The sequence below is a fragment of the Oncorhynchus clarkii genome, chromosome 25 (genome assembly GCF_045791955.1).
Source record: "Oncorhynchus clarkii lewisi isolate Uvic-CL-2024 chromosome 25, UVic_Ocla_1.0, whole genome shotgun sequence".
NCBI classification, from domain to species: domain Eukaryota; kingdom Metazoa; phylum Chordata; class Actinopteri; order Salmoniformes; family Salmonidae; genus Oncorhynchus; species Oncorhynchus clarkii.
In genome coordinates this window covers 35055205-35082599 of record NC_092171.1, presented here as the reverse complement: position 1 = coordinate 35082599, position 27395 = coordinate 35055205, and the positions used below count along the sequence as shown (strand labels likewise).

The 27395-nt window shown below is 53.6% G+C and overlaps 1 protein-coding gene across 1 annotated transcript in view; it reads right to left on the bottom strand.

Moving 5' to 3' along the window:
• The window catches only part of LOC139383898 (pleckstrin homology domain-containing family H member 1-like), an 80172-nt gene that overhangs the window by 18993 nt on the left and 33784 nt on the right, over positions 1-27395 (bottom strand). Inside the window, 11 exon segments of the mRNA XM_071128502.1 lie at positions 13162-13245; positions 13698-13827; positions 14050-14195; positions 14508-14649; positions 14743-14840; positions 14989-15144; positions 16148-16325; positions 16511-16608; positions 18683-18859; positions 26524-26636; positions 27149-27260. Of these exon segments, the coding sequence (XP_070984603.1) occupies positions 13162-13245; positions 13698-13827; positions 14050-14195; positions 14508-14649; positions 14743-14840; positions 14989-15144; positions 16148-16325; positions 16511-16608; positions 18683-18859; positions 26524-26636; positions 27149-27260 (1434 nt within the window).

Sequence of the window (27395 nt, the reverse complement as noted above, 5' to 3'; positions counted from 1 at the left end):
TGCCTGGTCACACCTCCATCCCTAGTGCCTGGTCACACCTCCATCCCTAGTGCCTCCATCCCTAGCCACACCTCCATCCCTAGTGCCTGGCCACACCTCCATCCCTAGTGCCTGGTCACACCTCCATCCCTAGTGCCTGGTCACACCTCCATCCCTAGTGCCTGGCCACACCTCCATCCCTAGTGCCTGGTCGCACCTCCATCCCTAGTGCCTGGTCACACCTCCATCCCTAGTGCCTGGTCACACCTCCATCTCTAGTGCCTGGCCAAACCTCCATCCCTAGTGCCTGGTCACACCTCCATCCCTAGTGCCTGGTCACACCTCCATCCCTAGTGCCTGGTCACACCTCCATCCCTAGTGCCTGGTCACACCTCCATCCCTAGTGCCTCCATCCCTAGTCACACCTCCATCCCTAGTGCCTGGCCACACCTCCATCCCTAGTGCCTGGTCACACCTCCATCCCTAGTGCCTGGCCACACCTCCATCCCTAGTGCCTGGCCACACCTCCATCCCTAGTGCCTGGCCACACCTCCATCCCTAGTCCCTGGTCACACCTCCATCCCTAGTGCCTGGTCACACGTCCATCCCTAGTGCCTGGCCACACCTCCATCCCTAGTGCCTGGTCGCACCTCCATCCCTAGTGCCTGGTCACACCTCCATCCCTAGTGCCTGGTCACACCTCCATCTCTAGTGCCTGGCCAAACCTCCATCCCTAGTGCCTGGCCACACCTCCATCCCTAGTGCCTGGTCGCACCTCCATCCCTAGTGCCTGGTCACACCTCCATCCCTAGTGCCTGGTCACACCTCCATCTCTAGTGCCTGGCAACACCTCCATCCCTAGTGCCTGGTCACACCTCCATCCCTAGTGCCTGGCCACACCTCCATCCCTAGTGCCTGGCCACACCTCCATCCCTAGTGCCTGGCCACACCTCCATCCCTAGTCCCTGGTCACACCTCCATCCCTAGTGCCTGGTCACACGTCCATCCCTAGTGCCTGGCCACACCTCCATCCCTAGTGCCTGGTCACACCTCCATCCCTAGTGCCTGGTCACACCTCCATCCCTAGTGCCTGGTCACACCTCCATCTCTAGTGCCTGGCCAAACCTCCATCCCTAGTGCCTGGCCACACCTCCATCCCTAGTGCCTGGTCGCACCTCCATCCCTAGTGCCTGGTCACACCTCCATCCCTAGTGCCTGGTCACACCTCCATCTCTAGTGCCTGGCAACACCTCCATCCCTAGTGCCTGGTCACACCTCCATCCCTAGTGCCTGGCCACACCTCCATCCCTAGTGCCTGGTCGCACCTCCATCCCTAGTGCCTGGTCACACCTCCATCCCTAGTGCCTGGTCACACCTCCATCTCTAGTGCCTGGCCAAACCTCCATCCCTAGTGCCTGGCCACACCTCCATCCCTAGTGCCTGGTCGCACCTCCATCTCTAGTGCCTGGCAACACCTCCATCCCTAGTGCCTGGCCACACCTCCATCTCTAGTGCCTGGCCAAACCTCCATCCCTAGTGCCTGGTCACACCTCCATCCCTAGTGCCTGGTCACACCTCCATCTCTAGTGCCTGGCCAAACCTCCATCCCTAGTGCCTGGTCACACCTCCATCCCTAGTGCCTGGTCACACCTCCATCTCTAGTGCCTGGCAACACCTCCATCCCTAGTGCCTGGCCACACCTCCATCCCTAGTGCCTGGCCACACCTCCATCCTTAGTGCCTGGCCACACCTCCATCCCTAGTGCCTGGTCACACCTCCATCCCTAGTGCCTGGTCACACCTCCATCCCTAGTGCCTGGTCACACCTCCATCCCTAGTGCCTCCATCCCTAGTCACACCTCCATCCCTAGTGCCTGGTCACACCTCCATCCCTAGTGCCTGGTCACACCTCCATCCCTAGTGCCTGGTCACACCTCCATCTCTAGTGCCTGGCAACACCTCCATCCCTATAGTGCCTGGCCACACCTCCATCCCTAGTGCCTGGCCACACCTCCATCCTTAGTGCCTGGCCACACCTCCATCCCTAGTGCCTGGTCACACCTCCATCCCTAGTGCCTGGTCACACCTCCATCCCTAGTGCCTGGCCACACCTCCATCCCTAGTGCCTGGTCACACCTCCATCCCTAGTGCCTGGTCACACCTCCATCCCTAGTGCCTGGTCACACCTCCATCCCTAGTGCCTGGCCACACCTCCATCCCTAGTGCCTGGTCACACCTCCATCCCTAGTGCCTGGCAACACCTCCATCCCTAGTGCCTGGTCACACCTCCATCCCTAGTGCCTGGTCACACCTCCATCCCTAGTGCCTGGCCACACCTCCATCCCTAGTGCCTGGTCACACCTCCATCCCTAGTGCCTGGTCACACCTCCATCCCTAGTGCCTGGTCACACCTCCATCTCTAGTGCCTGGCCAAACCTCCATCCCTAGTGCCTGGTCACACCTCCATCCCTAGTGCCTGGTCACACCTCCATCTCTAGTGCCTGGCAACACCTCCATCCCTAGTGCCTGGCCACACCTCCATCCCTAGTGCCTGGCCACACCTCCATCCTTAGTGCCTGGCCACACCTCCATCCCTAGTGCCTGGTCACACCTCCATCCCTAGTGCCTGGTCACACCTCCATCCCTAGTGCCTGGTCACACCTCCATCCCTAGTGCCTGGCCACACCTCCATCCCTAGTGCCTGGTCACACCTCCATCCCTAGTGCCTGGTCACACCTCCATCCCTAGTGCCTGGTCACACCTCCATCCCTAGTGCCTGGTCACACCTCCATCTCTAGTGCCTGGCAACACCTCCATCCCTAGTGCCTGGTCACACCTCCATCCCTAGTGCCTGGTCACACCTCCATCTCTAGTGCCTGGTCACACCTCCATCCCTAGTGCCTGGCCACACCTCCATCTCTAGTGCCTGGTCACACCTCCATCCCTAGTGCCTGGTCACACCTCCATCCCTAGTGCCTGGTCACACCTCCATCCCTAGTGCCTGGTCACACCTCCATCCCTAGTGCCTCCATCCCTAGTCACACCTCCATCCCTAGTGCCTGGCCACACCTCCATCCCTAGTGCCTGGTCACACCTCCATCCCTAGTGCCTGGTCACACCTCCATCCCTAGTGCCTGGTCACACCTCCATCCCTAGTGCCTGGTCACACCTCCATCTCTAGTGCCTGGCAACACCTCCATCCCTAGTGCCTGGCCACACCTCCATCTCTAGTGCCTGGCCACACCTCCATCTCTAGTGCCTGGCCACACCTCCATCCTTAGTGCCTGGCCACACCTCCATCCCTAGTGCCTGGTCACACCTCCATCCCTAGTGCCTGGCCACACCTCCATCCCTAGTGCCTGGTCACACCTCCATCCCTAGTGCCTGGTCACACCTCCATCCCTAGTGCCTGGTCACACCTCCATCTCTAGTGCCTGGTCACACCTCCATCCCTAGTGCCTGGCCACACCTCCATCTCTAGTGCCTGGTCACACCTCCATCCCTAGTGCCTGGCCACACCTCCATCCCTAGTGCCTGGCCACACCTCCATCCCTAGTGCCTGGTCACACCTCCATCCCTAGTGCCTGGCCACACCTCCATCCCTAGTGACTGGTCACACCTCCATCTCTAGTGCCTGGTCACACCTCCATCCCTAGTGCCTGGTCACACCTCCATCCCTAGTGCCTGGTCACACCTCCATCCCTAGTGCCTGGTCACACCTCCATCCCTAGTGCCTCCATCCCTAGTCACACCTCCATCCCTAGTGCCTGGCCACACCTCCATCCCTATTGCCTGGTGACACCTCCATCCCTAGTGCCTGGTCACACCTCCATCCCTAGTGCCTGGCCACACCTCCATCCCTAGTGCCTGGCCACACCTCCATCCCTAGTGCCTGGCCACACCTCCATCCCTAGTGCCTGGTCACACCTCCATCCCTAGTGCCTGGTCACACCTCCATCCCTAGTGCCTGGTCACACCTCCATCTCTAGTGCCTGGCCAAACCTCCATCCCTAGTGCCTGGTCACACCTCCATCCCTAGTGCCTGGTCACACCTCCATCTCTAGTGCCTGGCAACACCTCCATCCCTAGTGCCTGGCCACACCTCCATCCCTAGTGCCTGGCCACACCTCCATCCCTAGTGCCTGGCCACACCTCCATCCTTAGTGCCTGGCCACACCTCCATCCCTAGTGCCTGGTCACACCTCCATCCCTAGTGCCTGGTCACACCTCCATCCCTAGTGCCTGGTCACACCTCCATCCCTAGTGCCTGGCCACACCTCCATCCCTAGTGCCTGGTCACACCTCCATCCCTAGTGCCTGGTCACACCTCCATCCCTAGTGCCTGGTCACACCTCCATCCCTAGTGCCTGGTCACACCTCCATCTCTAGTGCCTGGCAACACCTCCATCCCTAGTGCCTGGCCACACCTCCATCTCTAGTGCCTGGCCACACCTCCATCCTTAGTGCCTGGCCACACCTCCATCCCTAGTGCCTGGTCACACCTCCATCCCTAGTGCCTGGTCACACCTCCATCCCTAGTGCCTGGCCACACCTCCATCCCTAGTGCCTGGTCACACCTCCATCCCTAGTGCCTGGTCACACCTCCATCCCTAGTGCCTGGTCACACCTCCATCTCTAGTGCCTGGTCACACCTCCATCCCTAGTGCCTGGCCACACCTCCATCTCTAGTGCCTGGTCACACCTCCATCCCTAGTGCCTGGCCACACCTCCATCCCTAGTGCCTGGCCACACCTCCATCCCTAGTGCCTGGTCACACCTCCATCCCTAGTGCCTGGCCACACCTCCATCCCTAGTGACTGGTCACACCTCCATCTCTAGTGCCTGGTCACACCTCCATCCCTAGTGCCTGGTCACACCTCCATCCCTAGTGCCTGGCCACACCTCCATCCCTAGTCAGACCTCCATCCCTAGTGCCTGGTCACACCTCCATCCCTAGTGCCTGGTCAGACCTCCATCCCTAGTGCCTGGTCACACCTCCATCCCTAGTGCCTGGTCACACCTCCATCCCTAGTGCCTCCATCCCTAGTCACACCTCCATCCCTAGTGCCTGGCCACACCTCCATCCCTAGTGCCTGGTGACACCTCCATCCCTAGTGCCTGGTCACACCTCCATCCCTAGTGCCTGGCCACACCTCCATCCCTATTGCCTGGCCACACCTCCATCCCTAGTGCCTGGCCACACCTCCATCCCTAGTGCCTGGTCACACCTCCATCCCTAGTGCCTGGTCACACCTCCATCCCTAGTGCCTGGCCACACCTCCATCCCTAGTGCCTGGTCGCACCTCCATCCCTAGTGCCTGGTCACACCTCCATCCCTAGTGCCTGGTCACACCTCCATCTCTAGTGCCTGGCCAAACCTCCATCCCTAGTGCCTGGTCACACCTCCATCCCTAGTGCCTGGTCACACCTCCATCTCTAGTGCCTGGCAACACCTCCATCCCTAGTGCCTGGCCACACCTCCATCCCTAGTGCCTGGCCACACCTCCATCCTTAGTGCCTGGCCACACCTCCATCCCTAGTGCCTGGTCACACCTCCATCCCTAGTGCCTGGTCAGACCTCCATCCCTAGTGCCTGGTCACACCTCCATCCCTAGTGCCTCCATCCCTAGTCACACCTCCATCCCTAGTGCCTGGCCACACCTCCATCCCTAGTGCCTGGTCACACCTCCATCCCTAGTGCCTGGCCACACCTCCATCCCTAGTGCCTGGTCACACCTCCATCCCTAGTGCCTGGTCACACCTCCATCCCTAGTGCCTGGCCACACCTCCATCCCTAGTGCCTGGTCACACCTCCATCCCTAGTGCCTGGTCACACCTCCATCCCTAGTGCCTGGTCACACCTCCATCTCTAGTGCCTGGCCAAACCTCCATCCCTAGTGCCTGGTCACACCTCCATCCCTAGTGCCTGGTCACACCTCCATCTCTAGTGCCTGGCAACACCTCCATCCCTAGTGCCTGGTCACACCTCCATCCCTAGTGCCTGGCAACACCTCCATCCCTAGTGCCTGGTCACACCTCCATCCCTAGTGCCTGGCCACACCTCCATCCCTAGTGCCTGGTCACACCTCCATCCCTAGTGCCTGGTCACACCTCCATCCCTAGTGCCTGGTCACACCTCCATCTCTAGTGCCTGGCCACACCTCCATCCCTAGTGCCTGGTCACACCTCCATCCCTAGTGCCTGGTCACACCTCCATCTCTAGTGCCTGGCAACACCTCCATCCCTAGTGCCTGGCCACACCTCCATCCCTAGTGCCTGGCCACACCTCCATCCTTAGTGCCTGGCCACACCTCCATCCCTAGTGCCTGGTCACACCTCCATCCCTAGTGCCTGGTCACACCTCCATCCCTAGTGCCTGGTCACACCTCCATCCCTAGTGCCTGGCCACACCTCCATCCCTAGTGCCTGGTCACACCTCCATCCCTAGTGCCTGGTCACACCTCCATCCCTAGTGCCTGGTCACACCTCCATCCCTAGTGCCTGGTCACACCTCCATCTCTAGTGCCTGGCAACACCTCCATCCCTAGTGCCTGGTCACACCTCCATCCCTAGTGCCTGGTCACACCTCCATCTCTAGTGCCTGGTCACACCTCCATCCCTAGTGCCTGGCCACACCTCCATCTCTAGTGCCTGGTCACACCTCCATCCCTAGTGCCTGGTCACACCTCCATCCCTAGTGCCTGGTCACACCTCCATCCCTAGTGCCTGGTCACACCTCCATCCCTAGTGCCTCCATCCCTAGTCACACCTCCATCCCTAGTGCCTGGCCACACCTCCATCCCTAGTGCCTGGTCACACCTCCATCCCTAGTGCCTGGTCACACCTCCATCCCTAGTGCCTGGTCACACCTCCATCCCTAGTGCCTGGTCACACCTCCATCTCTAGTGCACACCTCCATCCCTAGTGCCTGGCCACACACCTCCATCCCTAGTGCCTGGCCACACCTCCATCCCTAGTGCCTGGTCACACCTCCATCCCTAGTGCCTGGCCACACCTCCATCACACCTCCATCCCTAGTGCCTGGCCACACCTCCATCCCTAGTGCCTGGCCACACCTCCATCCCTAGTGCCTGGCACACACCTCCATCCCTAGTGCCTGGTCCACACCTCCATCCCTAGTGCCTGGCCACACCTCCATCCCTAGTGCCTGGTCACACCTCCATCCCTAGTGCCTGGTCACACCTCCATCCCTAGTGCCTGGTCACACCTCCATCCCTAGTGCTAGTGCCTGGTGCACACCTCCATCCCTATTGCCTGGTGACACCTCCATCCCTAGTGCCTGGTCACACCTCCATCCCTAGTGCCTGGCCATCCCTAGTGCCTGGCCACACCTCCATCCCTAGTGCCTGGCCACACCTCCATCCCTAGTGCCTGGCCACACCTCCATCCCTAGTGCCTGGTCACACCTCCATCTCTAGTGCCTGGCCATCCCTAGTGCCTGGTCACACCTCCATCCCTAGTGCCTGGCCACACCTCCATCCCTAGTGCCTGGTCACACCTCCATCCCTAGTGCCTGGTCACACCTCCATCCCTAGTGCCTGGTCACACCTCCATCCCTAGTGCCTGGCCACACCTCCATCCCTAGTGCCTGGTCACACCTCCATCCCTAGTGCCTGGTCACACCTCCATCCCTAGTGCCTGGTCACACCTCCATCCCTAGTGCCTGGTCACACCTCCATCTCTAGTGCCTGGCAACACCTCCATCCCTAGTGCCTGGCCACACCTCCATCTCTAGTGCCTGGCCACACCTCCATCCTTAGTGCCTGGCCACACCTCCATCCCTAGTGCCTGGTCACACCTCCATCCCTAGTGCCTGGTCACACCTCCATCCCTAGTGCCTGGCCACACCTCCATCCCTAGTGCCTGGTCACACCTCCATCCCTAGTGCCTGGTCACACCTCCATCCCTAGTGCCTGGTCACACCTCCATCTCTAGTGCCTGGTCACACCTCCATCCCTAGTGCCTGGCCACACCTCCATCTCTAGTGCCTGGTCACACCTCCATCCCTAGTGCCTGGCCACACCTCCATCCCTAGTGCCTGGCCACACCTCCATCCCTAGTGCCTGGTCACACCTCCATCCCTAGTGCCTGGCCACACCTCCATCCCTAGTGACTGGTCACACCTCCATCTCTAGTGCCTGGTCACACCTCCATCCCTAGTGCCTGGTCACACCTCCATCCCTAGTGCCTGGCCACACCTCCATCCCTAGTCAGACCTCCATCCCTAGTGCCTGGTCACACCTCCATCCCTAGTGCCTGGTCAGACCTCCATCCCTAGTGCCTGGTCACACCTCCATCCCTAGTGCCTGGTCACACCTCCATCCCTAGTGCCTCCATCCCTAGTCACACCTCCATCCCTAGTGCCTGGCCACACCTCCATCCCTAGTGCCTGGTGACACCTCCATCCCTAGTGCCTGGTCACACCTCCATCCCTAGTGCCTGGCCACACCTCCATCCCTATTGCCTGGCCACACCTCCATCCCTAGTGCCTGGCCACACCTCCATCCCTAGTGCCTGGTCACACCTCCATCCCTAGTGCCTGGTCACACCTCCATCCCTAGTGCCTGGCCACACCTCCATCCCTAGTGCCTGGTCGCACCTCCATCCCTAGTGCCTGGTCACACCTCCATCCCTAGTGCCTGGTCACACCTCCATCTCTAGTGCCTGGCCAAACCTCCATCCCTAGAGCCTGGTCACACCTCCATCCCTAGTGCCTGGTCACACCTCCATCTCTAGTGCCTGGCAACACCTCCATCCCTAGTGCCTGGCCACACCTCCATCCCTAGTGCCTGGCCACACCTCCATCCGTAGTGCCTGGCCACACCTCCATCCCTAGTGCCTGGTCACACCTCCATCCCTAGTGCCTGGTCACACCTCCATCCCTAGTGCCTGGTCACACCTCCATCCCTAGTGCCTCCATCCCTAGTCACACCTCCATCCCTAGTGCCTGGCCACACCTCCATCCCTAGTGCCTGGTCACACCTCCATCCCTAGTGCCTGGTCACACCTCCATCCCTAGTGCCTGGCCACACCTCCATCCCTAGTGCCTGGCCACACCTCCATCCCTAGTGCCTGGCCACACATCCATCCCTAGTGCCTGGTCACACCTCCATCCCTAGTGCCTGGTCACACCTCCATCCCTAGTGCCTGGCCACACCTCCATCCCTAGTGCCTGGTCACACCTCCATCCCCAGTGCCTGGTCACACCTCCATCCCTAGTGCCTGGTCACACCTCCATCTCTAGTGCCTGGCCACACCTCCATCCCTAGTGCCTGGTCACACCTCCATCCCTAGTGCCTGGTCACACCTCCATCCCTAGTGCCTGGCAACACCTCCATCCCTAGTGCCTGGCCACACCTCCATCCCTAGTGCCTGGCCACACCTCCATCCTTAGTGCCTGGTCACACCTCCATCCCTAGTGCCTGGCCACACCTCCATCCCTAGTGCCTGGTCACACCTCCATCCCTAGTGCCTGGCCACACCTCCATCCCTAGTGCCTGGTCACACCTCCATCCCTAGTGCCTGGTCACACCTCCATCCCTAGTGCCTGGCCACACCTCCATCCCTAGTGCCTGGTCACACCTCCATCCCTAGTGCCTGGTCACACCTCCATCCCTAGTGCCTGGTCACACCTCCATCTCTAGTGCCTGGCCAAACCTCCATCCCTAGTGCCTGGTCACACCTCCATCCCTAGTGCCTGGTCACACCTCCATCTCTAGTGCCTGGCAACACCTCCATCCCTAGTGCCTGGCCACACCTCCATCCCTAGTGCCTGGCCACACCTCCATCCTTAGTGCCTGGCCACACCTCCATCCCTAGTGCCTGGTCACACCTCCATCCCTAGTGCCTGGTCACACCTCCATCCCTAGTGCCTGGCCACACCTCCATCCCTAGTGCCTGGTCACACCTCCATCCCTAGTGCCTGGTCACACCTCCATCCCTAGTGCCTGGTCACACCTCCATCTCTAGTGCCTGGTCACACCTCCATCCCTAGTGCCTGGCCACACCTCCATCTCTAGTGCCTGGTCACACCTCCATCCCTAGTGCCTGGCCACACCTCCATCCCTAGTGCCTGGCCACACCTCCATCCCTAGTGCCTGGTCACACCTCCATCCCTAGTGCCTGGCCACACCTCCATCCCTAGTGACTGGTCACACCTCCATCTCTAGTGCCTGGTCACACCTCCATCCCTAGTGCCTGGTCACACCTCCATCCCTAGTGCCTGGCCACACCTCCATCCCTAGTGACTGGTCACACCTCCATCTCTAGTGCCTGGTCACACCTCCATCCCTAGTGCCTGGTCACACCTCCATCCCTAGTGCCTGGCCACACCTCCATCCCTAGTCAGACCTCCATCCCTAGTGCCTGGTCACACCTCCATCCCTAGTGCCTGGTCAGACCTCCATCCCTAGTGCCTGGTCACACCTCCATCCCTAGTGCCTGGTCACACCTCCATCCCTAGTGCCTCCATCCCTAGTCACACCTCCATCCCTAGTGCCTGGCCACACCTCCATCCCTAGTGCCTGGTGACACCTCCATCCCTAGTGCCTGGTCACACCTCCATCCCTAGTGCCTGGCCACACCTCCATCCCTAGTGCCTGGCCACACCTCCATCCCTAGTGCCTGGCCACACCTCCATCCCTAGTGCCTGGTCACACCTCCATCCCTAGTGCCTGGTCACACCTCCATCCCTAGTGCCTGGCCACACCTCCATCCCTAGTGCCTGGTCGCACCTCCATCCCTAGTGCCTGGTCACACCTCCATCCCTAGTGCCTGGTCACACCTCCATCTCTAGTGCCTGGCCAAACCTCCATCCCTAGTGCCTGGTCACACCTCCATCTCTAGTGCCTGGCAACACCTCCATCCCTAGTGCCTGGCCACACCTCCATCCCTAGTGCCTGGCCACACCTCCATCCTTAGTGCCTGGCCACACCTCCATCCCTAGTGCCTGGTCACACCTCCATCCCTAGTGCCTGGTCACACCTCCATCCCTAGTGCCTGGTCACACCTCCATCCCTAGTGCCTCCATCCCTAGTCACACCTCCATCCCTAGTGCCTGGCCACACCTCCATCCCTAGTGCCTGGTCACACCTCCATCCCTAGTGCCTGGTCACACCTCCATCCCTAGTGCCTGGTCACACCTCCATCCCTAGTGCCTGGCCACACCTCCATCCCTAGTGCCTGGCCACACATCCATCCCTAGTGCCTGGTCACACCTCCATCCCTAGTGCCTGGTCACACCTCCATCCCTAGTGCCTGGCCACACCTCCATCCCTAGTGCCTGGTCACACCTCCATCCCTAGTGCCTGGTCACACCTCCATCCCTAGTGCCTGGTCACACCTCCATCTCTAGTGCCTGGCCACACCTCCATCCCTAGTGCCTGGTCACACCTCCATCCCTAGTGCCTGGTCACACCTCCATCTCTAGTGCCTGGCAACACCTCCATCCCTAGTGCCTGGCCACACCTCCATCCCTAGTGCCTGGCCACACCTCCATCCTTAGTGCCTGGCCACACCTCCATCCCTAGTGCCTGGTCACACCTCCATCCCTAATGCCTGGTCACACCTCCATCCCTAGTGCCTGGCCACACCTCCATCCCTAGTGCCTGGTCACACCTCCATCCCTAGTGCCTCCATCCCTAGTCACACCTCCATCCCTAGTGCCTGGTCACACCTCCATCCCTAGTGCCTCCATCCCTAGTCAGACCTCCATCCCTAGTGCCTGGTCACACCTCCATCCCTAGTGCCTGGCCACACCTCCATCCCTAGTGCCTGGTCACACCTCCATCCCTAGTGCCTGCATTACTGTTTGCCACTTGGCCTTAAATTGTACCAATTGGTTTTTCTCGGTCGCCCATTCTATTTCAATAATAAATCATTAGATTTTTCCATTGTGTTAATGATGGCGGATTGATTGACTTCCATGTTTTTTATATATGTTTTTTCAAGATGAGTGATGAGAAGAGAATCATCCAGCCCATTGTGTATCTCACTACACCCCTATATGCCATGTTTTGAAATATGCAGACAGATTAAAAGTGTGTTGACATTGTAATACTTCTGACAGCCAACTTTCTAGCTCCACCCACAACGTCTGGACTTCGTAGCATTCCCAGAAAGCATGGCTTGTTGAGTCATTATTAGTTTTACACTTGAGACATGACTCTGTCGTTGTGCTGTCGAATTTGTGAATTTTGTCTCTTGTATAATACATTCTATATGTCATCTCTCTTCCTGATACAGGCCACAAGATCCTTGTTTCGGAAATTGGTTTCGTGTTATTGTTTTCTCAAGAGGCAAATTCAGCAAGAAGCAATGTAGCAGCACAACATTATTTCTGCTGCTTTACTTCAAAAGACTTGGAGGAATAAGGGTAAGATAATTATAGTGTTTTAGGTCTAACTTTGTTTATATCTCAGTCAACGTTTGGATCTCTCTGGGTAGACCCAGACATGGGTTCAAATACTATTTGGAATCTTTCAAATACATTAAGTGTTTGTTCTAGCCTGCCATGAGTGTCAGATGGGCGGGATTAGCACTTTTTTATATATTTTTTTGTTTCCTTTAACCCAGGCAAGGTCAATCAAGTCCCACTTAAGTATTTGAACTGATTTCAAATAGTATATGAACCCGGGTATGAGTGTCAAATCAGAGGTTGGCGTTGACCAGTTTCTGTTTCCCGGTGGGGATCTGGTGTTTCAAACATTGTAGCAGAAAATCATTCCACACCAGTAGTTCAACAAGTCTCTGTGTCCTGGCCACAGCCACACCGGCAAAGACTTAATATAAATCCCAAACCTTAAGTCTGAGTGCTCAGAATCAAATACTTTTTTAACCTGAAAAATAGAACAAGAATAACAAAACGATAAAAGTCTGGTTGGATTCTGAGAGGTTGCTGCCTTGGCTTTGATTTTGTTTTCATAATTAGTAATGATATTGAAATATTCTATTCAGATATCTAGAGCTCACTTCTGATGGCAGTCCCTTGATCACTACTGAATCACTGAAATACGCCCTCTTCTGGACACATTTAGTACCAGTAATACCACATATTAGTTGGATTTTAGGCCAGCATGCTATGAAACCTTTGCATCATCACTTGAACTATGGTAAATGCGCTAAGGAAGCAGACGTACAAACAGCTACCTAAACAGACACTTACCATGGTATAGTCAAGCACACACAGTCCATCCTCATTGACAGCTAGCCAGACCTGGGACTGCTCTACAGACGACAGGGGTAAAGGCTGCAGACAGAGACAGGGTAGAGGTATGGACTTTTGTAGACACACAGATAATACTAGATACAGGTATATCTGCATTAACATAGGTTTCTATTGGAATGGGGCTCTGCTCTGAGTAAATACTGAAATAGCAGGCCTGTCAAAAGGAAAGAGGACCACAACATCTATTTTATTATAGAGATATCTTCCAAGTCGCTGGAGACACCGAACTCAGATTCAACTAAAGCTGTAAACATACACTCTATACTGGACACTTCTGGTAGAATACAGATTCAGCTAAAGCTGTAAACATACAGCACCACATACACTCTATACTGGACACTTCTGATAGAATACAGATTCAGCTAAAGCTGTAAACATACAGCACTACATACACTCTATACTGGACACTTCTGATAGAATACAGATTCAGGAAAGCTGGAATGTTTTTTCGGTCTTGTTCCATTCCCACTAACCTTAGCATGGAAGAGCTTGGCACCGAACAACGGCCACTTCCTAGCAACGGTCAGGTAGATTCTGACACACTCTGAGGCACTGCAGCCGCGCAGGACTGACCACTTAGTGGCCAGACGCTCCGATAGATCTCTGAGGGGAGATAGAGGATCAATTATTAATTTGTAAGTAGTTTATAACTCATTATTGAATAAATAACAGGAGAGCAAATTTAGCTCCCTTTTTGTCAAGTGGGTGTGGGTGTGGGTGGGTGTGTGTGTATGTGGGTGTGTGTGCATGGGTGGTTGTGTGTGTGTGCGTGGGTGGGTGGGTGGGTGGGGGAATGTGTGTGTGTGGGTGTGTTTCCATTATTACCTGAGCTGGTCAATGCTACAGTCTTGTTTGTAGTGCTTGGGGTAGAAGCGTCCCAGGGCCTGTAGGAGGATTTGTTGGGTTTTGGGCTGAGGAGAGCTGCAGCTAGCAGAGGAGGGGGCTGGACGGTCCAGATCCCCATGCTCCACCTGGGGAGGGAGTTTCATTTTAACTATTTGTTTTATTATACATTTTTCTATTTGTAGTTATTTTTGTCTGACAATTTTAAAAACACACGTGTGGAAAAACTAAATAATAGAAAATTACACAACAAGGTGAAAGACCATTGTGGTCACAAACAAACCTTAACATGCAGGTATATCATCTGCTGTTCACACAGCATAACCCAAGACACACACACCTGTACCCCTCATACTGTCCCCGTCAGTCCCCTCCATCCCTCCAGCACCATGTACTACCGTAACCATAATGCCCCTCTCCTCTCCAAAACCACTGCCCACCTGTGCCATGAGAGCAGCCACCTCCAGAGCCAGCTCCTTGTTGACAGGGAAGTGTCCCTGGTGGACCTCGTCATTCACCTGGTAGGTCAGCAGGAGGCGCTCACGCTCTGTCTCTCCTTTAGCCTGGGCCCGGAAACACAACCTACACAACAGACGTCACACTGGTCAACGCATGATGTCATCAGCTGGTCTTCATCTCTATGGATGGAGTCAACTAAAACAAGGTCAATCCTACCTGCTCTTGTACATCAGACGGACGATGCGTGTGCCCTCGTATTTCCCAGGATGCAGTTCTTTCAGGGCCTGTTCCCACTTGGAGATGACATCACAGATCTGTTGGCAGGGGTGAGAGGTCAGTCAGTTAACAGGCAGACCCTGGTCCCTCGTACATTATTCCCTAATTATTCACTAACACGTGAGGTTGTGTGTGCTGCAATCCATGGCCAGCTACAGTCATGAGCGAGTGTTGGTCCACACGTACTTTGACGCTGGGCTGCAGGCAGTGCTCCAGGTCTCTCGCTGAGGGGTCGTCAGTGAAGAGAGCGAAGCCTGACAGGTGTGGTTTCCTCATGCCCACCCTCTGGGTCAGGGTGCTCAGGAACTCGTCTACTGTGGTGGAGCCATCGAAGCCTACCACCTAAAGGACAGGTAGGACGGGATGGGGGTCACTGAGACATGGCATGAATGACAAGTGTGTGTGAATGTGTGTGACTCTGTGGTTGTGTGTGTGTTTGTGTGCATGCGGATGTGTGATTGTGTGGGTGTGTGTGTTTGTGTGCATGCGGATGTGTGATTGTGTGGGTATGTGTGTGTGTGTTTGTGTGCATGCGGATGTGTGATTGTGTGGGTGTGTGGGTGGAGGAACTATTGAACCCCACCACCTAGGAGACAGGACTGGACAGGAGGGCTCACTGAAAAAGTATTACTGAAATGTGTCTGTGTTACCTGGTAGGTGTGTGTCTGTGTTAATTGGTAGGTTAGTGTGTGTGGGTTACCTGGTAGATTAGTGTGTCTGTGTTACCTGGTAGGTTAGTGTGTCTGTGTTACCTGGTAGGTGAGTGCCTGTGTTACCTGGTAGGTTAGTGTGTCTGTGTTACCTGGTAGGTGAGTGTGTGTGGGTTACCTGGTAGGTGTGTCTGTGTTGCCTGGTAGGTGTGTCTGTGTTACTTGGTAAGTTAGTGTGTCTGTGTTACCTGGTAGGTTAGTGTGTCTGTGTTACCTGGTAGGTGAGTGTCTGTGTTACCTGGTAGGTGAGTTTGCTGGGTTACCGGGTAGGTGTGTCTGTGTTACCTGGTAGGTGAGTGTGTCTGTGTTACCTGGTAGGTGTGTCTGTGTTACCTGGTAGGTTAGTGTGTCTGTGTTTCTTCATAGGTAAGTGTGTCTGTGTTATCTTGTAGGTGTATGTCTGTGTTACCTGGTAGGTGAGTGTGTGTGGGTTACCTGGTAGGTGTGTGTCTGTGTTACCTGGTAGGTTAGTGTGTCTGTATTACCTGGTAGGTGAGTGTGTGTGGGTTACCTGGTAGGTGTGTGTCTGTGTTACCTGGTAGGTGAGTGTGTGTGGGTTATCTGGTAGGTGTGTGTCTGTGTTACCTGGTAGGTGAGTGTGTGTGGGTTACCTGGTAGGTGTGTGTCTGTGTTACCTGGTAGGTGATGTTCATAAAGTGGACAGGGATGCTGAAGGGTAGTGAGTGGTGGTAAGGGTTCCTCAGCAGGATAGACAGGACCTCCATACGTGATGGTTTTGCCTCTCTCTCTCCATTCTGCAGGGTACGCTCTACAGACCTCTGACAGTACACAGCATACTTCCCCACCTCACTCCTACACACATGGAGACAGAGAGATGCAGAGAGACAGAGTGTGTGAGAGAGATACAGAGAGAGAGAGAGTGAGAGACAGCCGGACAGACAGACAGAGAGAGAAAGAGAGAGGGGGGGGGGGGGGGGGTCATCATTGTGAAGGTTTGATGTTTTCTGCTGAGGAAAGTAAGGATGGTGTGTGTGTACCTGGGGTCTGCATGACGCTGCAGATACTGTCTGAGGTACCACAGGAAGTGTTGCTGAGGCAGAAAGAGAGCCACACACACAGCCAACAGCTGCCAGCACTGAGGAGAGGACAGACAGACAGACAGACAGACAGACAGACAGACAGACAGACAGACAGACAGACAGACAGGCAGATCACTACAATGTAAACAATACCTGAGAAAAAAACTAACTATGACAGGTAACACAACATCCCTAGATACAGTGATACGTGGGAGGAATAAACAATAACGCTGAACCTCCCTCTTTGCTTCTGAAAGACCAGCTGTTATTGTAGTCATATTACTCATACCTATTGAATCCTCTCAGATCTCCACAAGTGCTTAGGGGGTAACGACTTGGGGGTAGGGACTAGGTGGTAGGGACTAGGAGGTAGGGACTAGGAGGTAGGGACTAGGGGGTAGGGACTAGGAAGTAGGGACTAGGGGGTAGGGACTAGGAGGTAGGGACTAGGGGGTAGGGACTAGGAAGTAGGGACTAGGGGGTAATTTCAGCTTCAGGGCCAGGCTTATACGGACATGAGTGAGGGAGGAGTTGAGGTGTGTAACGTACCTGAGTGAGGGAGGAGTTGAGGTGTGTAACGTACCTGAGTGAGGGAGGTGTTGAGGTGTGTAACGTACCTGAGTGAGGGAGGAGTTGAGGTGTGTAATGTAGCTGAGTGAGGGAGGAGTTGAGGTGTGTAATGTAGCTGAGTGAGGGAGGAGTTGAGGTGTGTAACGTACCTGAGTGAGGGAGGAGTTGAGGTGTGTAACGTACCTGAGTGAGGGAGGAGTTGAGGTGTGTAACGTACCTGAGTGAGGGAGGAGTTGAGGTGTGTAACGTACCTGAGTGAGGGAGGGTGTTGAGGTGTGTAACGTACCTGAGTGAGGGAGGAGTTGAGGTGTGTAACGTACCTGAGTGAGGGAGGAGTTGAGGTGTGTAATGTACCTGAGTGAGGGAGGAGTTGAGGTGTGTAACGTACCTGAGTGAGGGAGGAGTTGAGGTGTGTAACGTACCTGAGTGAGGGAGGAGTTGAGGTGTGTAACGTACCTGAGTGAGGGAGGAGTTGAGGTGTGTAATGTAGCTGAGTGAGGGAGGAGTTGAGGTGTGTAACGTACCTGAGTGAGGGAGGAGTTGAGGTGTGTAACGTACCTGAGTGAGGGAGGAGTTGAGGTGTGTAACGTACCTGAGTGAGGGAGGAATTGAGTTGTGTAACGTACCTGAGTGAGGGAGGGTGTTGAGGTGTGTAACGTACCTGAGTGAGGGAGGAGTTGTGTGGTGTGTAACGTACCTGAGTGAGGGAGGAGTTGTGTGGTGTGTAACGTACCTGAGTCAGGGAGGAGTTGAGGTGTGTAATGTACCTGAGTGAGGGAGGAGTTGAGGTGTGTAACGTACCTGAGTGAGGGAGGAGTTGAGGTGTGTAACGTACCTGAGTGAGGGAGGAGTTGAGGTGTGTAACGTACCTGAGTGAGGGAGGAGTTGAGGTGTGTAATGTAGCTGAGTGAGGGAGGAGTTGAGGTGTGTAACGTACCTGAGTGAGGGAGGAGTTGAGGTGTGTAACGTACCTGAGTGAGGGAGGAGTTGAGGTGTGTAACGTACCTGAGTGAGGGAGGAGTTGAGGTGTGTAACGTACCTGAGTGAGGGAGGAATTGAGTTGTGTAACGTACCTGAGTGAGGGAGGAATTGAGTTGTGTAACGTACCTGAGTGAGGGAGGGTGTTGAGGTGTGTAACGTACCTGAGTGAGGGAGGAGTTGAGGTGTGTAACGTACCTGAGTGAGGGAGGAGTTGAGGTGTGTAATGTAGCTGAGTGAGGGAGGACTTGAGGTGTGTAACATACCTGAGTGAGGGAAGAGTTGAGGTGTGTAACGTACCTGAGTGAGGGAGGAGTTGTGTGGTGTGTAACGTACCTGAGTGAGGGAGGAGTTGTGTGGTGTGTAACGTACCTGAGTCAGGGAGGAGTTGGGGTGTGTAACGTACCTGAGTGAGGGAGGAGGTGAGGTGTGTAAGGTACCTGAGTGAGGGAGGAGTTGTGTGGTGTGTAACGTACCTGAGTGAGGGAGGAGTTGTCTGGTGTGTAACGTACCTGAGTGAGGGAGGAGTTGTGTGGTGTGTAACGTACCTGAGTGAGGGAGGAGTTGAGGTGTGTAACGTACCTGAGTGAGGGAGGAGTTGTGTGGTGTGCGGCGGTTGGTCTGTTTAATCAGCTGACAGTACATCTCGTTCTGGAGCTCTGGGTGCGTCAGACACACCTGCAATGCATTCTGGGCCAGGGACATGTGGTAGTCAATGGAGGGAGACTCCACCAGTACGTTGATGAACAGCTGACAGGACTGAAGAAAGGAAGGATGAAAGAGGGAAGGTTTTACCTTTTATTTATTGTTTTATATTTTTATTTCACCTTTATTTAACCAGGTAGGCTAGTTGAGAACAAGTTCTCATTTACAACTGCGACCTGGCCAAGATAAAGCATAGCAGTATGAACAGACAACACAGAGTTACACATGGAGTGAACAATTAACAAGTCAATAACACAGTAGAAAAAAAGAGAGTCTATATACATTGTGTGCAAAAGGCATGAGGAGGTAGGCGAATAATTACAATTTAGCAGATTAACACTGGAGTGATAAATGATCAGATGGTCATGTACAGGTAGAGATACTGGTGTGCAAAAGAGCAGAAAAGTAAATAAATATAAACAGTATGGGGATGAGGTAGGTAAATTGGGTGGACTATTTACCTATAGACTATGTACAGCTGCAGCGATCGGTTAGCTGCTCAGATAGCAGATGTTTGAAGTTGGTGAGGGAGATAAAAGTCTCCAACTTCAGCGATTTTTGCAATTCGTTCCAGTCACAGGCAGCAGAGAACTGGAACGAAAGGCGGCCAAATGAGGTGTTGGCTTTAGGGATGATCAATGAGATACACCTGCTGGAGCGCGTGCTACGGGTGGGTGTTGCCATCGTGACCAGTGAACTAAGATAAGGCGGAGCTTTACCTAGCATGGACTTGTAGATGACCTGGAGCCAGTGGGTCTGGCGACGAATATGTAGCGAGGGCCAGCCGACTAGAGCGTACAGGTCGCAGTGGTGGGTGGTGTAAGGTGCTTTAGTAACAAAACGGATGGCACTGTGATAAACTGCATCCAGTTTGCTGAGTAGAGTATTGGAAGCTATTTTGTAGATGACATCGCCGAAGTCGAGGATCGGTAGGATAGTCAGTTTTACTAGGGTAAGTTTGGCGGCGTGAGTGAAGGAGGCTTTGTTGCGGAATAGAAAGCCGACTCTAGATTTGATTTTAGATTGGAGATGTTTGATATGAGGCTGGAAGGAGAGTTTACAGTCTAGCCAGACACGTAGGTACTTATAGATGTCCACATATTCTAGGTCGGAACCATCCAGGGTGGTGATGCTAGTCAGGCGTGCGGGTGCAGGCAGCGAACGGTTGAAATTAATTTGGTTTTACTAGTGTTTAAGAGCAGTTGGAGGCCACGGAAGGAGTGTTGTATGGCGTTGAAGCTCGTTTGGAGGTTAGATAGCACAGTGTCCAAGGAAGGGCCGGAAGTATACAGAATGGTGTCGTCTGCATAGAGGTGGATCAGGGAATCGCCCGCAGCAAGAGCAACATCATTGATATATACAGAGAAAAGAGTCGGCCCGAGAATTGAACCCTGTGGCACCCCCATAGAGACTGCCAGAGGACCGGACAACATGCTCTCCGATTTGACACACTGAACTCTGTCTGCAAAGTAGTTGGTGAACCAGGCAAGGCAGTCATTAGAAAAACCGAGGCTACTGAGTCTGCCGATAAGAATATGGTGATTGACAGAGTCGAAAGCCTTGGCCAGGTCGATGAAGACGGCTGCACAGTACTGTCTTTTATCGATGGCGGTTATGATATCGTTTAGTACCTTGAGCGTGGCTGAGGTGCACCCGTGACCGGCTCGGAAACCAGATTGCACAGCAGAAAAGGTACGGTGGGATTCGAGATGGTCAGTGACCTGTTTGTTGACTTGGCTTTCAAAGACCTTAGATAGGCAGGGCAGGATGGATATAGGTCTGTAACAGTTTGGGTCCAGGGTGTCTCCCCCTTTGAAGAGGGGGATGACTGCGGCAGCTTTCCAATCCTTGGGGATCTCAGACGATATGAAAGAGAGTTTGAACAGGCTGGTAATAGGGGTTGCGACAATGGCGGCGGATAGTTTCAGAAATAGAGGGTCCAGATTGTCAAGCCCAGCTGACTTGTACGGGTCCAGGTTTTGCAGCTTTTTCAGAACATCTGCTACCTGCAATGATCGTGATATATGTTGAGAAACAATAGAAGCAGCATGTTCATGGGGATCAGTTCAAGCAAGGGGCTGATCACTAGTCTTGATCACATGATCACTAGTCTTGATCACATGATCACTAGTCTTGATCACATGATCACTAGTCTTGATCACATGATCACTAGTCTTGATCACATAATCACTAGTATTGATCACATAATCACTAGTCCTGATCACATAATCACTAGTCCTGATCACATAATCACTAGTCTTGATCACACAATCACTAGTCTTGATCACATGATCACTAGTCTTGATCACATGATCACTAGTCTTGATCACATGATCACTGGTCTTGATCACATACAGAGTAATCACTGTAATCACTTGATCATATAATCACTAGTCTTGATCACATAATCACTAGTCTAGTCTTGATCACATAATCACTAGTCTAGTCTTGATCACATAATCACTAGTCTAGTCTTGATCACATAATCACTAGTCTTGATCACATGATCACTAGTCTTGATCACATGACCACTAGTCTTGATCACATGACCACTAGTCTTGATCACATAATCACTAGTCTTGATCACATAATCATTAGTCTTGATCACATAATCACTAGTCTAGTCTTGATCACATGATCACTAGTCTAGTCTTGATCACATAATCACTAGTCTTGGTCACATAATCACTAATCTAGTCTTGATCACATAATCACTCGTCTTGATCACATAATCACTCGTCTTGATCACATGATCACTAGTCTTGATCCCATAATCACTAGTCTTGATCACTTTTGGGTGTGAGAAAAGCGCTTTAATTAAATATAATGAGTTGTTATTTCGGATGTATTTGATGTATTTGAAGGTTGATTTGTAGATCAGTGGCTCTGTGCAGTCAGAGTGCAATGTAGTCAATCAATCTTTAACGAGCTCAATGTAGTCAATCAATCTTTAACAAGCTCAATGTAGTCAATCAATCTTTAACGAGCTCAATGTAGTCAATCCATCTTTAACGAGCTCAATGTAGTCAATCAATCTTTAACGAGCTCAATGTAGTCAATCAATCTTTAACGAGCTCAATGTAGTCAATCAATCTTTAACGAGCTCAATGTAGTCAATCAATCTTTAACGAGCTCAATGTAGTCAATCAATCTTTAACGAGCTCAATGTAGTCAATCCATCTTTAACGAGCTCAATGTAGTCAATCCATCTTTAACGAGCTCAATGTAGTCAATCAATCTTTAACGAGCTCAATGTAGTCAATCAATCTTTAACGAGCTCAATGTAGTCAATCAATCTTTAACGAGCTCAATGTAGTCAATCAATCTTTAACGAGCTCAATGTAGTCAATCAATCTTTAACGAGCTCAATGTAGTCAATCAATCTTTAACGAGCTCAATGTAGTCAATCAATCTTTAACGAGCTCAATGTAGTCAATCAATCTTTAACGAGCTCAAGCCATGTCAGTGTTATACCTGTTTACAACCAGAAGGTGGAGGCCAACATACATAGAGATAGAGTTCCAAGTTGTATTAGTCGTATTTACGGGATACACATGGCATAAACCGTCCAACTAAATGTTTACTTACATGTTTGTTCTTGACAATACAACAACCATGAGGTATAATAAAAGGTAAGATTATTAACATAAAGTAAATTATGTTCGTATTGTAGACCACCCCTCAAACAGAGCTATAGTAATGAAAGTCCGGACTTGGCCATTCTGCCGCCCTCCTCATATAACCCCGCAAAACTAGAATAGTCCCCGTATGCAAAATGACGTTGAAAATACATATTTTACCCGAATGTTGAAATTAAGTTAATTTTCAGTTCTGAATGAAGGTCCAAAAATACATCATTTATAGACGTCGATGTTTGAACTAAATCAAGACCGGTCCAGACCGAACAAAATCTTTACCTAAAATATATGTCTATGATTGGTTAAGATTTACATCTGTGGACGTGGAAATCAAGGCTTACAACTTACATCTGGCAAATGTTTAACAACCATACCTGGTGCAAAAAGACTCCTTTATTATTAAGACACTATTCACAGTAGTCTTAATTCACATTCTTTTCAAACCCGTACGCATGTCCAAAATAACTAGTAACATTGGGTTTACTTGATAGCTACCTACACAAATAGCTAGCTAGAACAAAGTGTTAATAAGATATTAATTTAAAAAGATTAAAAGCAATACAGGACCAAAAAAGACGTCCAAATGACGTCGCCGTCGGCCTGTGCTTACTGGGGTGGAGCCTACAGTGTCAGCCACAGTGGAATGCAGCCGTTGTTGTGGAATTGTCAGATTACTTGTTAGATATTACTGCATTGTCGGAACTAGAAGCACAAGCATTTCCCATCCCTGTCTGTCACACTCCCCATCCCATCCCTGTCTGTCTCACTCCCCATCCCATCCCTGTCTTTGTCTCACTCCATGTCCCCGTCCCTGTCTGTCTCACTCCATGTCCCCGTCCCTGTCTGTCTCACTCCCCATCCCATCCCTGTCTGTCTCACTCCCCATCCCATCCCTGTCTTTGTCTCACTCCCTATCCCCGTCCCTGTCTGTCTCACTACCCATCCCATCCCTGTCTGTCTCACCCCCTGTCCTATCCCTGTCTGTCTCACTCCCTGTCCCCGTCCCTGTCTGTCTCACTCTCCATCCCATCCCTGTCTGTCTCACTCGCTGTCCCTGTCTGTCTCACTCCCAATCTCATCCCTGTCTGTCTCAATCCCTGTCCCTGTCTGTCTCACTCCCAATCCCATCCCTGTCTGTCTCACTCCCAATCCCATCCTTGTCTGTCTCACTCCCTGTCCCATCCCTGTCTGTCTCACTCCCTGTCCCATCCCTGTCTGTCTCACTCCCTGTCCCATCCCTGTCTGTCTCACTCCCTGTCCCATCCCTGTCTGTCTCACTCCCTGTCCCATCCCTGTCTGTCTCACTCCCTGTCCAATCCCTGTCTGTCTCACTCCCTATCCCATCCCTGTCTGTCTCACTCCCTGTCCCATCCCTGTCTGTCTCACTCCCTATCCCATCCCTGTCTGTCTCACTCCCCATCCCTATCCCTGTCTGTCTCACTCCCTGTCCAATCCCTGTCTGTCTCACTCCCCATCTCATCCCTGTCCCATCCCTGTCTGTCCCATCCCTGTCTGTCTCACTCCCCATCTCATCCCTCTCTGTCTCACTCCCTATCCCTGTCACATTCCCCATCCCATCCCGTCTGTCTCACTCCCTGTCTCACTCCCTGTCCCATCCCTGTCTGTCTCACTCCCTGTCCCATCCCTGTCTGTCTCACTCCCCATCTCATCCCTGTCTGTCTCACTCCCTGTCCCTGTCACACTCCCCATCCCATCCCTGTCTGTCTCACTCCCTGTCCCTGACCCACTCCGTGTCCCCTCCCTGTCCCACTCCCCATCCCTGTCCCATTCCCTATCCCTGTCACACTCTTTATCCCTGTCCCACTCCCTGTCCGTATCCCTGTCCCACTCCCCATCCCTGTCCCACTCCCCATCCCTGTCCCTGTCACACTTCTTATCCCTGTCCCACTCCCTGTCCCACTCCCCATCCCTGTCCCACTCCCTGTCCCACTCCCCATCCCTGTCCCATTCCCTATCCCTGTCACACTCTTTATCCCTGTCCCACTCCCTGTCCCACTCCCTATCCCTGTCCCACTCCCTATCCCTGTCCCACTCCCTGTCCATGTCCCACTCCCTTCCTCTGTCCCACTCCCTATCCCTGTCCCACTCCCTGTCCATGTCCCACTCCCTGTCCGTATCCCTGTCCCACTCCCTGTCCATGTCCCACTCCCTTCCTCTGTCCCACTCCCTATCCCTGTCCCACTCCCTGTCCATGTCCCACTCCCTTCCTCTGTCCCACTCCCTATCCCTGTCCCACTCCCTGTCCATGTCCCACTCCCTATCCCTGTCCCACTCCCTGTCCATGTCCCACTCCCTATCCCTGTCCCACTCCCTATCCCTGTCCCACTCCCTGTCCATGTCCCACTCCCTATCCCTGTCCCACGCCCTGTCCATGTCCCACTCCCTATCCCTGTCCCACTCCCTATCCCTGTCCCACTCCCTATCCCTGTCCCACTCCCTATCCCTGTCCCACTCCCTGTCCATGTCCCACTCCCTTCCTCTGTCCCACTCCCTATCCCTGTCCCACTCCCTGTCCATGTCCCACTCCCTTCCTCTGTCCCACTCCCTATCCCTGTCCCACTCCCTTCCTCTGTCCCACTCCCTATCCCTGTCCCACTCCCTATCCATGTCCCACTCCCTATCCCTGTCCCACTCCCTATCCCTGTCCCACTCCCTGTCCATGTCACACTCCCTTCCTCTGTCCCACTCCCTATCCCTGTCCCACTCCCTATCCCTGTCCCACTCCCTATCCCTGTCACACTCCCTATCCCACTCCCTATCCCTGTCCCACTCCCTATCCCTGTCCCACTCCCTGTCCATGTCCCACTCCCTTCCTCTGTCCCACTCCCTATCCCTGTCCCACTCCCTGTCCATGTCCCACTCCCTATCCCTGTCCCACTCCCTATCCCTGTCCCACCCCCTATCCCTGTCCCACTCCCTGTCCCTGTCACACTCCCTATCCCTGTCCATGTCCCACTCCCTTCCTCTGTCCCACTCCCTATCCCTGTCCCACTCCCTGCCCATGTCCCACTCCCTTCCTCTGTCCCACTCCCTATCCCTGTCACACTCCCTATCCCACTCCCTATTCCTGTCCCACTCCCTATCCCTGTCCCACTCCCTGTCCATGTCCCACTCCCTATCCCTGTCCCACTCCCTGTCCCTGTCACACTCCCTATCCCTGTCCATGTACCACTCCCTTCCTCTGTCCCACTCCCTATCCCTGTCCCACTCCCTGTCCCACTCCCTGTCCATGTCCCACTCCCTTCCTCTGTCCCACTCCCTATCCCTGTCCCACTCCCTGTCCCACTCCCTGCCCATGTCCCACTCCCTATCCCTGTCCATGTCCCACTCCCTTCCTCTGTCCCACTCCCTATCCCTGTCCCACTCCCTGTCCCACTCCCTTCCCATGTCCCACTCCCTTCCTCTGTCCCACTCCCTATCCCTGTCACACTCCCTATCCCACTTCCTATCCCTGTCCCACTCCCTTTCTCTGTCCCACTCCCTGTCCATGTCCCACTCCCTATCCCACTCCCTATCCCTGTCCCACTCCCTATCCCTGTCCCACTCCCTGTCCCACTCCCTATCCCACTCCCTATCCCTGTCACACTCCCTATCCCTGTCCATGTCCCACTCCCTTCCTCTGTCCCACTCCCTATCCCTGTCCCACTCCCTGTCCCACTCCCTGCCCATGTCCCACTCCCTATCCCTGTCCATGTCCCACTCCCTTCCTCTGTCCCACTCCCTATCCCTGTCCCACTCCCTGTCCCACTCCCTGCCCATGTCCCACTCCCTAACCCTGTCCCTCTCCCTGTCCCACTCCCTGCCCATGTCCCACTCCCTTCCCCTGTCTTCCACACTTCTAATGAGCCTCCGAGGCTTTGATCTGTGAGTGGCGGTAGGGTGGAGGGGCATGGAGCACATCCAAGAGGAGAGGGGGGTGATGGACAGAGAAGGGGAAGCCCCTAACAGACAGACAGACAGACAGGCTGGGGGTCTCCGTCAGATCAGCAGACAGGAGAAGAGAAAGACACAGGGATTTGAAAGAAATACAAAGGAAGAGTAAGTAATGAAGGGACCGACCTTGAAGAGTTTGAGGGCTTCAGTCTGCAGAGCTTCAGAGGGTAGAGTGGTGAGAGGGGAGCGCAGGCCATCTTTACAGAAACATAGAGACTCACTCCTCCACAACGCAGAGTCTGAGAGAAGACAGACAGACAGACAGACAGACAGACAGACAGACAGACAGACAGACAGACAGACAGACAGGCATACAGACAGGCATACAGACAGGCATACAGACAGACAGACAGACAGACAGACAGAGGGCATACAGACAGACAGACAGGCAGACAGACAGACAGACAGACAGACAGACAGACAGACAGACAGACAGACAGACAGACAGACACACAGACAGACACACAGACAGACACACACACACAGATTGACCAGAAACAGACTTACTTGAGCACAGTCATTAACACTAACTGCAGATTGCAGACTGGATCAAGAGATTTCAGTAGTCTGTCCTGGTAATGTAACATGAAAGAGCTACTGACTGAATCTGAAACCTTATGTGATACAGTATAGCACCAGTCTGTTAACCACTAGTCTATCTTCAAGGCATTGCTAGACATTAACCTTCTCAAGTAGTGTACTTGTCTGTGGTGTTGACAGACAGACTGAGTTGAATGATTAGATGACTTACCTGGATCTCCCTCTACGTCTAAGAGGTTCCCGACCAGCTGCTCGTACTCTGTGCCCACCTTGAAGCTGGCACTGCTGCCTGCCGCGACTGTCAGGTGGTACAGCCAGGTGTCCTGTACAGAAAGGATGGAGGAGATAATGGAAACAGGTAAGTCTGTGGGTTGTAACTTACAATTATGGGAAATTATGGGTGTTTGAATAAGTGTATTTTTAGAGTGCTGTACATTCACTTGGTGCCTATGAGCAGG